General features: G+C 36.5%; 1 protein-coding gene and 1 long non-coding RNA gene across 2 annotated transcripts in view; one reads left to right on the top strand and one right to left on the bottom strand.

Annotated features, from left to right (window-relative positions):
- LOC126832573 (uncharacterized) overlaps positions 1 to 14,161 on the top strand; it is a 79,481-nt gene that overhangs the window by 26,435 nt on the left and 38,885 nt on the right. The window lies entirely within an intron of this gene.
- Positions 3,111 to 8,826, bottom strand: LOC130010346 (uncharacterized). Its single transcript, XM_050563377.2, has 3 exons — positions 5,142 to 8,826; positions 4,193 to 4,537; positions 3,111 to 3,716 (listed from the first exon to the last, which is right to left on the bottom strand). Exon 1 carries the CDS (start codon positions 6,878 to 6,880, stop codon positions 5,738 to 5,740), a length of 1,143 nt encoding a protein of 380 aa, XP_050419334.1. The 5' UTR covers positions 6,881 to 8,826; the 3' UTR covers positions 3,111 to 3,716; positions 4,193 to 4,537; positions 5,142 to 5,737.

Here is a 14,161-nt window from a genome sequence, read left to right as displayed (position 1 = left end):
CCTTTCGAAGAAAGCAGGGGACTATTAAAATGGGTTCGTCCGTCTGTCTGTCTGTCTGTCTGTCCGTCTGTCTGTCCGTCACACTTTTTGGGACACAATAACTCTCTTCCTAATTGAGCTAGAATGTTCAAACTTGGTGTATGTGTTTATTAGGTCAATGCATTGATGGAGTTCGAAGATGAGCATTTTCCGCTTAGGGTAAGCAGAGATAAGCAATTTGATTGGTTGATGCTTTGGGACACGATAACTCTCTTCCTAATTGGGCTAGAATGTTCAAACTTGGTGTATGTGTTGATTAGGTCAATGCCTTGATGGAGTTCGAAGATGAGCATTTTCCGCTTAGGGTAAGCAGAGATAAGCAATTTGATTGGTTGATGCTTTGGGACACGATAACTTTTAATTGAGCTAGAATGTTCAAACTTGGTGTATGTGTTGATTAGGTCAATGCCTTGATGGAGTTCGAAGATGAGCATTTTCCGCTTAGGGTAAGCAGAGATAAGCAATTTGATTGGTTGATACTTTGGGGCACGATAACTCTCTTCCTAATTGAGCTAGAATGTTCAAACTTGGTGTATGTGTTGATTAGGTCAATGCCTTGATGGAGTTCGAAGATGAGCATTTTCAGCTTAGGGTAAGCAGAGATAAGCAATTTGATTGGTTGATGCTTTGGGACACGATAACTTTAGTTCTAATTAAGTGAGATTGATGAAACTTGGTGTATAGTTTCATTACAGTAATACCTTGACTAAGTTTGATAATGAGCATTTTCTGCTCAGGGTAAGCAGAGCGATACGCAATTTGATTGGTCGAGACTTTGGAAAACAATAACTCTCCTACTTTGATTGTCCCCCGCCTTTCGAAGAAAGCAGGGAACTATTAAAATGGGTTCGTCCGTCTGTCTGTTTGTCTGTCTGTCCGTTCCGCTTATGGTAAGCAGAGATAAACAATTTGATTGGTTGATCTTCGAATTGAGTAAATGTTCATGCTTATTGTCCCCCGCCTTTCGAAGAAAGCAGGGAACTATTAAAATGGGTTCGTCCGTCTGTCTGTTTGTCTGTCCGTTCCGCTTAGGGTAAGCAGAGATAAACAATTTGATTGGTTGATGCTTTGGGACACTATAACTTTAGTTCTAATTAAGTGAGAGTGATGAAACTTGGTGTATAGTTTCATTACAGTAATACCTTGACTAAGATCGATAATGAGCATTTTCTGCTCAGATTAAGCAGAGCGATAAGCAATTTGATTTGCTGAGACTTTGGAACACAATAACTCTCTAATTATTTTCCTATTTCGGCGGGGGACATCAGCCTCACTGTTGGCTTGTTTCTTTACATGATATAGATAGTTTAGTTATATCTGTCAATCAAGCAGTCCTTTCATTTCAAATCGTCCAACTGAACAAATTATTTAGATCTATCCAAAATAAAGTTTTATGTGAACTACCAAGGAGCAATGTTCAAAATTTTGCTGAACACTTTATAGATCTGGACATTCGAGGACGTTCACTGTGCTCAATTAATAAAAATAACATGATTTCGTCAGTTCTGCATTACAATTTACACCATGGATGGTGACAATGCCACAGTATTCATCATGATGATGATTATGATAAGAGTTATTCTTAATAATAATAAAGCCCCAAAAATATGCCAGTTGACCAAAACGATTTTGTTTTTAGGACAGTAAGGTAAGACCTTTCAATCATCATTTTTTTGGTTGATATTGTTGAATTAGAACTGCTTTTTTAATGGGCTTGTCCGCCCTCCGTCAGTCTATTTCCCTTTGTTTACATAGCGTTCATCCGTGATTCTTTCCTGGTTGAAACATGGCGGCCAGTCTCCAGTGACGGCCCACAACGTTAACGTTACGTCAATGGGGATCACATGACCACAATACACTCTAGTCACACTCGGCAAACCTCGGCAGATTCCGGTACCCTACATCTAGATTTTGCTACATCTAGATGTAGGGTACTGGAATCTGTTAAGGTTTGCCGAGTGACTCTAGTCAATATATACACCTCTATGGATGATGTTCACTTCACTAAAATATTCACATGACACCGCTATTTAGTCCTTTTTTCAGCCTACCGTTCCATACGCGCTGGACTTGAAAACCCATGATATGTAAGAAACACGATACTGCAAACAATAACAACTATTTATTCACTGTCACATAATATTACACAAAAGTTCACAGCTTGCAGGTCACATTTTATACATTCATAGAAAATCAAATGTCCAACATAATGTCTGCGGTAGAAAACAGTACGCTGTCACCAGCTCACATCACACACTGGCAGCTTCACTTGCACATGTTCTCAACATCCGCTTGGTTGCTAAGCAATTGACTCGTTTTACTAGACACTACGTACTATTCTACCCGGGGGGCAGTAGTAAAAAAAACATCATACATCAAGTCAAAAAATATGCACTGGACCTGGGTAGACCACACACCCATTAAAATCTTGCGTACAAAAAAATGCACCATCATTTTTAAGAAAGACCACCCTAAAATCTTGCGCAATAAAATGTGTTCTTCACAGTTGCTTAATTGACCACCCAAAAATCATGCGCAAGAAAATGTGTTCCTCACAGTTGCTTATTTAGACCACCCTAAAATCTTGTACAAGAAAATGTGTTTCTTGAAATATCTCATTTTAGACCACCCAAAAGTATGTTCAATACCTAACTACTAAAGGCTGAGTAATAGAACAAATGACAAGACGATATGTTATAAATACAGTATTTATATTGAGTTGATGTTCGACAAAATTCTGAGTCTGAATTATTAGCAACGATAGTCTAAGAATGCCCATATGCAGAGACAGGCTAAAATATATGAACTTAGGCTTGTACCTATTCATTTATTGTGCTTTCCCATATCCACTCAAATCTACTGATCACAGGTTGACCAATTTTGACCAGAGTGTGAAGAAGTAAAAGATTACCCAAATCTCATCTCGGCATGCTGCGGTGTTGTAGGTAAAAAAGATGTTAACCCTCTCCACACGACGTGTTTATTTGGAGTGGGCTGGCAAACCAAATTGACAGGACAACAGTCGATCAAATCACCGGATAACACTTGAATGAAATGATAAGGCTTTGAAATATTAATGAATATTTATGTAAATAAACATATACAAGAAACAGGAGTTACAGTATAAACATAAACAAGTTGACAGCTTTCTTTGTTGACAGTTCTAATTCAATAATTAGAGTTCACAAGTCACGGAATTCACAGTTCACAGAGTTCACGGTTCACAGAGTTCATGATGTCTATGGAGATCCGCCATGTTAGAAAGCATGGGTTTTCATGAAATTAAGGTTCACTTTAAAATTCACTATAAAGTTAATCACAGTCGTCACCTTACGACACAAAGTTCACCATTCACTTAAGTATCACAATTGTCCTAAAAACATAGTTACCAAACACCACTTCCGAGACGGGGGAAAAAAACAGTATCGACACAGCATTGTAACATGCTTGTGAATCTTGCGTTTTGGTTGGTGGATTAGACAACGTCGATTGGACAATATATAACTCCGATCTGTTTTAGCAAGGCGAATAACTGCGTATATAAATATTACAGTGTACTTTTTTTTCATTTTGTGCTCAGCCATCTTCCTCAACCCAAATCTTTATTGACAAATATCTTCAAGAAATTCTGCTCAAATGACCATCACACTATTTTCAAACTTCATCCAAACACATCTCTGAAATACATGTATATAAAACAGAAGAAAATCAGTCATAAACAGGCATCATAAATTATTCGTAACTAAGCAGTGTGGACAATTTTGTTTTGTTTTTTTGCACTCTGGGAGTCTCTGCAGTGTTTACTTTAAAGTGGACAATTTAAATCAAAGTTTGCCCAAATTCTGAATAACATGATCCGCCTGATAATGAGTCATTAGTCTCAAGAAATTGTTTGAAGATATCGTCACTAGGGGAGGTGAAATAGCAGCTGATTTGGGCCTAGGATAACGGGAAATTATGCTAAAATTGACAATGACAATGATTGACAACACGTCAGAACGATATACATCGCAACCACTTGAATCCTAGGCATCACATAGTTTTATAGGGTATTCTGAGGGGTGTATGCAAGAACTGCTCTTCTCTGAACAAGAACTAGCAATAAAATTATGTTGACAGTCTGCAAATAAAATAATAAAGGCTAAAAACTCACCCATGTTAAAGTTATTGTAGTAGGGTGTTTTAGCCCCTTTAAATATTTTAGTAGGGTGTTATAACCACTTTAACTATTTCAATCAGTCTCTATTGTCTTGAGTATCCAGCTAGCCTTTTCTTTCCAGTGGTGATATTTACTTTAGTTTAAAGTTTAAAAATGCTATTGTTATAAGGTAGTGAGTAGATTTCATTCCCTTGGAAACCTGCTTTGTTGATTTTGGTTACTAACTTCACTCTTCTATTTTCTACCCATCTTTAAACAGCTCTTCTTAATTACAGCACAAATTAATCATTTATTTCAAGGTAGGTTTTGTATTTGTTTGACTGGACTAGACATTTTAAACTATATAAATAATTCCAAACTATTAAAGTAAATATTAGCAAGTTAATAATAATATATATATAGAAATTAAATAACCTTATATTTCATAAGTAAATGTTGATTAAATATATTTTTCCCTCATGTGTAAAGTCTTTTAATTGTGATATTGTGATGTCAAAACTCCTACTACAAAATGGCGCCCAACGTGATATAGAGACAGTTGATTCCTGTGTTTTGTGATCTGTGTTTTGTGAACTCTTGCTTGATTTGTGTTTTTGTGTTGAATTCTTGGATTTTTCTGGATTTCTGCGAAAGAGCTCTGTAAGTTGTTTTTCTTATACTTGGCCAAGTAAACATTTTGTTTCAATAAATATATTATTATACTTGTATTAATTGTAATATTGTGTAATTTATTATTGAGGGTGTGAATGTGTATGTATATCTGGGGACGCCTAGATTATCTGTCTTTATCTTATACTTATAGCGTATAATATTTGTTCTTAGTGTTAAGGTACATGTATATAAATTACAAAGTAAAATACACGTATCGTAATTTAGACAGCTAGATTATTATAAATAATCAAGGTGACTAAAGCATAAAATAAATACTGGTTATTTTACCAACCCCACCACTACTGGAACATGGATAGGCCCCGCACCAGACGCCCACTCCTTCCCACGCCAACTCAACTACCAATGGAATGGCCACAGCTACGAAGCAGATTCCAACCACCACCAGGCTTCCACCAACCACCACCGGGCTTCCACCAACCACCACCAGGTCTTCCTTGGGTGGTGCTTCTGGTATTCTGGTATTATTGTTTCTGAAGAAAAAAGAAAATAAATTTGAGGCTCTCGGGAGAGAGCCACATTAGTGTGTTTTCTAAAAAATCGTGTTTGTTCCACGTCACCGGGTTAGGGCTAGGGATTCTTATATGTAATTGATTTTATTTACTAACGGTTAGGCATAGGATTTGATATATGGTTTGTTTTGGGTCAGGGTGGAGACTGGTCTTATTTAATCTAATTTACTGTGCACTAGGATGTCGTTCAGATTTTTATTTTTAGAATATGCAATTATAAGTTTCTGTGTGAATATTTTCGGGTGATTTTCTTGGAGATCAGTATAGTGTTTCCTGATGATTTTGGACGCACTTGCTGCTGTTGCGCTAAATGGAACTACAAAAGGAGCTATTGCGCTAGCCGTATGAATATTCAAACCTAGGGGGGGGCTGTTGTTTTCAATTTGTCAATCCAGAATTTTTCTCTTGTTAGCCTAAACGTTTTAATTTCTTCTGAAGTTTCAAAGTCGCTCTTGGTCTTTTCTATTGGCGTGACAATGAGATCAGAAATGTCATGATTTGGTTGGTTGAAATGAATTGAGACAGGTTTGTCTTTTTTGGTGACTATGTCAGACCGGTGACCGTTAATTCTTTCCCTAAGTGCATTTTGAGTCTCCCCTACGTATTGCTTGTCACATTTTCTGCATGAGATTAGATAAATTATGTTTGAACTACTGCATGAAAGTTGGTCTAATATTGGGAATTTTGTGCCAGATGTTTTGTTATGGAAATGGTCGGATATGTCTAAGATTTTGCATGTTTGACATCTTGGATGGCCACAAATTTTGGTTTTATGTGCTGATTGTATATTATTTGTTTCTTTGGCGGCAAGCTCAGCTAGAGTGTTGTTTTTTATACGTCGTAGATAGCGTTTGGAGTATCCCCTTTCCCTTAGTTTGCTAAATACCAATGTACATGCTGACTCAAAGTCGGTCTTCTGAGTACATATCCTATGAAAACGGAGAATCTGAGATTTTATGATGCCAGAGAATGTATGTTTTGGGTGAAAGGAGCTTTTGAACAATAATTGATGTGTGTCGGTTTCTTTGAAAAATACTTTAGTTTCCAATTGGCCTGTGATTTTGGTGTTGTTACTTTTAAAAACGGTAGTATCAAGGAAATCTATGCTGTTATGGCTTACATTTGCGGTTAATTTGACAGATGGATGATGATTGTTCAGAATGTTGAAAAACGTCCAAAATTCGTCAAGTAGGTAGGTCCAGACTATGAAAACGTCATCTAAAAACCGCCCATAGAAATCTGGTTTTAATGGACAGAGTGGCAGAACTTCCCTTTCCCACTCCGCCATGAAGAGATTTGCATAACTCGGGGCAAATCGTTTTCCCATCGCAGTTCCGGAAGACTGAAGGTATACTTGGTCGTTAAAAGCGAAGTCATTCCTCCTCAGACAAATGTTGAGTAGTTTGAGGATTTCTTCGTCCGGCCTGGATGCTTGCGGGTTCCTAAGAAATGCTTTCCTAACTGCTTCAATACCTGTGTTATTATCAATGTTCGTATACATGCTTTGTACGTCGATGGATCTTTAACGTGCATTCCAATGTATACACGGGACCTCTGAAGGACTAGACAGCTGTCCTTGTCAGACCCCCTTTCCTGCACCACTGACAAGGGGAAACCACGTCGGAAAATCAGGATGAACTTTCTCGGCCAATGCAGGGATCGAACACCCGACCTCCAGGCTAGCGAGCCAGCGTCTTAACCACCTAGCCGCCGTGGCTCCCACTCAAATTTGAAAGCAATCAGGAATACAAAAAGGATGTAACAGAAATAATGCGACCAATCTTGACAGTGGTCGTCTCCTCAGTGGCGATAGTCTGCCAGTTGAGTGAGCAAACAGGAGCAAAACCCGACAACGAGAACATTCTGCAGTACGAAGGGTTAAAACTCTACTCTAATAGTAAGTGCAGGAGGACCGCACTACACGTAAAACAAAAATCTACAAGATAAACCTGCGGACAAGACAGAAAATAGACATTGCACAAATAAACAAATATCAAATCAAGTGACTGCATTCGGGGGCCAGCCGTAAGCGTCCACTGCGCTGTACAGTCCCAGGCCTGTAGTGACACAGACTTCACTCAAATTTGAAAACAATCAGGAATACAAAAAGGATGTAACAGAAATAATGCGACCGATCTTGACAGTTACATGTCTAAAAAAGGTTCCTACATAAAAAGTAATACAGGTCACAGGTCACAATTTTTATCCGATTTCAATGAAACTTGAAATATAGCTTTATCACCCTAAGATCTCGGTTCCTTTTGATATTGGCATGTATTGGACTGTAACTTCATGGATTATGGCCCCTGATTGAACGAAAAATCACGTTTTTAGCTTGTGAACACTGTAGAGGTCACAATTTTTATCCGATTTTGTTGAAACTTGAAATGTAAGTTTATAACCCAAAGATCTTGGTTCCTTTCGATATTCGCGCATATCGGACCGTAACTTCCTGAATTATGGCCCCTGATTGTACGTAAAAATGCGTTTTTTGGCTTGTGGACCCTATAGAGGTCATAATTTTTATCGATTAAAAAAACCGTATTGTTATATTACCGTTAAACCCTAAGGACGGTTGAGTTCAAATTTCGTGAAAATCGACCCAAAACTGACAGACAAAATGGCCGCCATTCGTTCTCAAATAGCGTACAAATATGGTATATCAAGGTTGTGGACCCTATAGAGGTCACAATTTTTATCCAATTTTGTTGAAACTTGAAATGTAAATTTATAACCAAAAGATCTTGGTTCCTTTCGATATTCGCGCATATCGGACCGTAACTTACTGAATTATGACCCCTGATTGTACGGAAAATCGCTTTTTTAGCTTGTGGACCCTATAGAGGTCATAATTTTTATCCGATTTAAAAAAACGTATTATTATATCACCGTTACACCCTATGGTCGAATGAGTTCGAATTTCGTGAAAATTGGCCCAAAACTGACAGACAAAATGGCCTCCCTTCGTTCTCAAATAGCATAAAAATATGGTATATCAAGGTTGTGGACCCGATAGAGGTCAATATTTTTATCTGATTTTGTTGAAACTTGAAATGTAAGATTATAACCCAAAGATCTCGGTTCCTTTCGATATTTACGCATGTCGAATTGTAATTTCCTGAATTATGGCCGTTGATTGTAGGAAAAATCACTTTCTTTTTAGCTTGTTCTCTATCCATCTCTCGAAAATGTGGGCGTATCCTGCCTGGCAGCCGCTGGTTTTAAAACTGATTTAAAGGTCACCGGAAAAACATTTACGCATATCGAATTGTAATTTCCTGAATTATGGCCATTGATTGTAGGAAAAATCACTTTCTTTTTAGCTTGTTCTCTATCCATCTCTCGAAAATGTGGGCGTATCCTGCCTGGCAGCCGCTGGTTTTAAAACTGATTTAAAGGTCACCGGAAAAACATCATTTTTTTTTTTAAATAATGCATGTAATTATGTCAACATATCCTTTCCATAAGTATAACCCGAACCCGAATGTCAATATTACCTGCAAAAGGTAAATTTCAACATTAGTAATCAGCCGTTCTCCGTGGGTAGTCGTAACTTTCCGTCAATAAGCAATCCGTGACGTCATTTTAGTCCTTCTGCACATAGAAATATAGACTAGAATATCAGCAGAAGGACTAAAATGACGTCACAGATACTGAAAGTTACGACTACCCACGAATAATGGCAGAAATTACTAATGTTGAAATTTACCTGTTGCAGGTAATATTGACATTCGGGTTTGGGTTATACTTATGGAAAGGATATGTTGACATAATTACTTGCTTTATTTAAAAAAATTATGAACATTTTCCGGAGCCCTTTAAATCTTTTTTTTTAGAATTATGATGAATTGGATTTGTATCAGATACACTTGATTACTTCTTTGGTGCTATAAAATTTGAGGCTTGTCATATTGGAAATATATATACAGTGGACTCTGTCACATCCGACATCGTGCGGGATCGTTACAATAATTCGGATCACACAGCGCTTCGGAATACCGAGCTTTCTCCAAAACCGGAAATACTGTAACTTCGAAAACCGGAAGTATTTTTATATTGTAGCTTCGAATCACCAGAATGCTATTCCCTTTATAAATGATAAACTTTTCTGTACTTTCAAAATTTTATATTAAATAATTAACAATAACAATGCATGCGTACAATATATTCATAAAATCGTTTACATGTAATATCAATGCATGCGTACAATATATTTATAAATATCGTTTAAAGTAGTTTGCTTAGTTAAGATTACTGGAAGCATATTGTAAGGCAGAGTCCTGGGCAACATCTTCTAACAAATGAATTGTTGCGATCATCTTTTCGTCCTTAATCTGTGCGAAGTGTTTATTGTCGTTGGGCATGCGTAGGAATTTTGAATAGGTCAAGTCTGTCGTTAATGTATATTCTTCATCGTCCCCGTCTTCAGTCAATTGTCATTTATAATCTGTCGTATGTCCAGTTTTTCAAGCCAATCAAAGTAAACGGCACCTGTCATTCAAGCTTTGCGATTGGCCGACCAATTGACTGGCAGGTAGATTTTGTCCACTCCCTTAAAACAACTCAAGTTCACTGCTTTACCGATCAAAGTAATCAACACAGTTTTAATCTCACCGATAACTGATTGGTGATTACTTGTTAATCTTTTCTGGCTTCACACCCATTGAGTTTTAATCTCACCGATAATTGGATGCTTCACACCCACCATTTGAAGTACGGATTATACAGTGTCGATTCATTGGAAATTATGGGACGGGGCGGCTGATTGATTTCGGAATCCGGAACATACAGAATTCGATTTTACCAGCGATTTTTTGGCTGAAGTAATAAATTAAGGAAATAAATCGGGACATGAAAATCATACCGGATGTCACAGCAATCCGGAGTGATCAGAGATCGGATGTGACAGAGTCCACTGTATATGCCATAAATTGTAATTGAAAAGTAATTGAAATGTAATTGACCATTACGTGATTTTTGGAATGTAATTAATTACATTTCCCATTACTCATTACTTTTGAAATCTTCCATTATTTAAAAAAATGTAATGATTACATTCCATTACCATTACCCCAGCCCTAATATAGACAAGAGTTTCATCGGTGACACATTGCATGTCAATAAACCAGTAATTGTTATTCCATAAATAGTAGTTAGTGTGAATTTGTAAAGAGCAACAGTCAAGTGACAAGAGGAATTTCAGACCACAACGCATGTGTGGACAGAATGGAAAAAATATATCTAGCTTTTTAGAACGAATAATGATCAATGAAAATAAATAAAATATGATGGCATTTTGAGATTTATGAGAACATGTTTCATGCTTCAAACAGAGATTATAGTCTCACCTGGAATTGAATCTAATTAGGGTTTCACGTAGCTTGTGTGAAACACTATTGTTTTTGTTAAGATTATTCTTATTATTATTATTTTTTTTTTTTTTTCCAATTTGATTGTATCTCAGAAACTACATGTCGGATCGATACGATTGGAAAAGTAGGTGTGACTTAGAGATTAAAGCTATTTTGGGTATTCTGTGACAATGCGAAATGTCCGAAATCGCCGAAGTTATCGGGGTTTTTTTTAAAATGACGTAGTATTAACAATAACCATCGAATTTTAACATATGATGCATTTTGACATAGCCAGAGACCAGGCACATAGCTGTGCTATTTTTGATTGTCGACGAATCTTCGTAGATATTAAGCGCCGAATTTCGAAAATTTAAATATTTTTATATGGCATTTTACCCAGGGTTGAAGAGTTATCCAATTTGACTAAAAATGTCAACATTTTTTGTTTTCATTAATTTTCCTTGGCAGCCATTGGCTAATTCAGTTTTTTAGTCCTAGATTAATTATTTATTACTCGATTTGTACAAAAGTAAGTTCATATGCTGCGTGGTCCAAAATGTCATTTTTTTTTGTTACCGGTAAAGATTCCTGTCGGCACCGGAAGTGTCGTAAAATCAGCAAAAACTACAATTTTGACAGATCGGTACAACTTTTTGAAAGCAAATATTATTTTTTCAAAATTTGATATTACCAAAAGGATGCACCACGCAAACGGACACAAATCATCGGACTCAGTTTTTATACGACCACATTGAAATGTGGTCGTATATTGTCGTCGCCCCTGTCCGGCCGGCGTCCACAATTGCTTGTGGACGCTCTAGAGGCTAAAGTTAATATCTGATTGACTTTAAATTTATACACAGTGTTTAAGGTTTTGAGACAAAGAAGCCTATTGATTTTCAGCGATTTCTGATAATTACTGCCAGAGTTATGGCCCTTGATCACTTTGAAAAATCTTGTGGACGCTCTAGAGGCCAAAGTTAATATCCAATTGACTTTAAATTTATACACGGTGTTTAAGGTCATGAGACGAAGAAGCCCATTGATTTTCAGCAATTTCCGATAATTACTGCCAGAGTTATCACCCTTGATCACTTCAAAAAATCTTGTGGATGCTCTAAAGGCCAAAGTTAATATCCGATTGACTTTAAATTTAAACACAATGTTTAAGGTCATGAGATGAAGAAACCTATTGATTTTCAACGATTTCCGATAATTACTGCCAGAGTTATGGCCCTTGATCACTTCAAAAAAATCTTGTGGATGCTCTAGAGGCTAAAGTTAACATCCGATTGACATTAAATTTATACACAGTGTTTAAGGTCATAAGATGATGAAGCCTATTGGTTTTCAGCGATTTGTGATAATTACTGCCAGACTTATGGCCCTTGATCACTTCAAAAAATCTTGTGGATGCTCTAGAAGCGAAAGTTGATATTCGATTGACTTTAAATTTATGCACAGTGTTTAAGGTCATGAGACGAAGAAGCCTATTGATTTTCAGCGATTTCCAATATTTGCTGCCAGAGTTATGGCCCTTGATCACTTTGAAAAATCTTGTGGACGCTCTAGATGCCAAAGTTAATATCCGATTGACTTTCAATTTATACACAGTGTATAAGGTCATGAGACGAAGAAGCCTATTGATTTTCAGCGATTTCCGATAATTACTGCCAGAGTTATGGCCCTTGATCACTTCAAAAAAATCTTGTGGATGCTCTAGAGGCTAAAGTTAACATCCGATTGACATTAAATTTATACACAGTGTTTAAGGTCATAAGATGATGAAGCCTATTGGTTTTCAGCGATTTGTGATAATTACTGCCAGACTTATGGCCCTTGATCACTTCAAAAAATCTTGTGGATGCTCTAGAAGCGAAAGTTAATATTCGATTGACTTTAAATTTATGCACAGTGTTTAAGGTCATGCGACGAAGAAGCCTATTGATTTTCAGCGATTTCCAATATTTGCTGCCAGAGTTATGGCCCTTGATCACTTTGAAAAATCTTGTGGACGCTCTAGAGGCCAAAGTTAATATCCGATTGACTTTCAATTTATACACAGTGTATAAGGTCATGAGACGAAGAAGCCTATTGATTTTCAGCGATTTCCGATAATTACTGCCAGAGTTATGGCCCTTGATCACTTCAAAAAATCTTGTGGATGCTCTAGAGGCTAAAGTTAATATCTGATTGAGTTTAAATTTATACACAGTGTTTGAGGTCATAAGACGAAGATTCCTATTGATTTTCAACGATTTCCGATAATTACTGCCAAAGTTATGGCCCTTGATCACTTTGCAAAATCTTGTGATGCTCTAAACCAAACAAATTCTAATAGTTTTCTGATAATTACTTCGTGAGTTGTTGCTCTTAATCAGATTTTAGTGTATTATAAATGTTTCATTACCGAAAAAAGTAAAAATATGCGACAACCCTTGTTGACTGCCCGGACGATTTAGTTGCTGTGGGCGTATGTTTCGTTGCCTGGCAACCTATCTTTTTAATTTCGATTTCGTTTTCGGGACATTTAGATTAAAAGGCGAAAAAAGGTGTAAAAATAAGCTATTTACAACCCATCCACCGTCTTCATATTTCAAAATATTTCATCGTAACTTTCATAACCTCGTAGCAATAACCAATACAAAGAGAATGTATGTCAAAATTAGTTTGTAATATCAGCAGTTGCCGAGAAATAGACAATTTTGCACGAGTCACATTTCGTGTTATTTTGCCTGTACAAGAATCAATTATTATTCAATTTTCTTTCACCATGTGATGCCCAATGCCACGTTTGACTAGATTAAACCATTTTAACACCTTTACTGTCGCCGGAAGTGACGTCATTTGGGCAAAAACTGAATTTTAGCCTTCAAAACCGATATTTTTTTCAAATGAGTCGTATATGTTATTTGTTGAAAAGTATGATATTTAATTTCAATCAACAAATAGAATGAACCCATACGACCATACAGATACCACAAAATGGGTTCTAACTTGTAAGGTTGCAGAGAAATAGACGATTTTCTACTAGTCACTTTTCAAGGTTTTTGTACTATAACAGTGTCAATTATTATTCGATTTTCATAAAATTTCCACCATGTGATGCCTTATGCCATTTCTGATTTCATAAAACTAATTTAACATTTTCATTCTCACCGGAAGTAATGCAATGTTAGCAAAAACTGTATTTTTAGCCTTCAAAACAAATATTTTTTTGAAGTGAGTTATATTTAGTATTCGTTTAACATTATATTTCATTCCAATGGAAATATAGATTGGATCAATACGATCATAAATATTTCCAAAAATACCTTCTAGCATCTTCTCTTGCAAAGAAATAACCAATTTCGTCAGGATCACTTTTTAAGACTTTTCGCATTTTTATTACAGTTTATGGGTTCTAAATTAATTATTTATTGCCTGAT

This window comes from Patella vulgata, chromosome 9, assembly GCF_932274485.2.
Source record: "Patella vulgata chromosome 9, xgPatVulg1.2, whole genome shotgun sequence".
NCBI lineage: Eukaryota > Metazoa > Mollusca > Gastropoda > Patellidae > Patella > Patella vulgata.
Note: the sequence above shows the minus strand (reverse complement) of the source record. Positions and strands in the feature narration are given on the sequence as shown.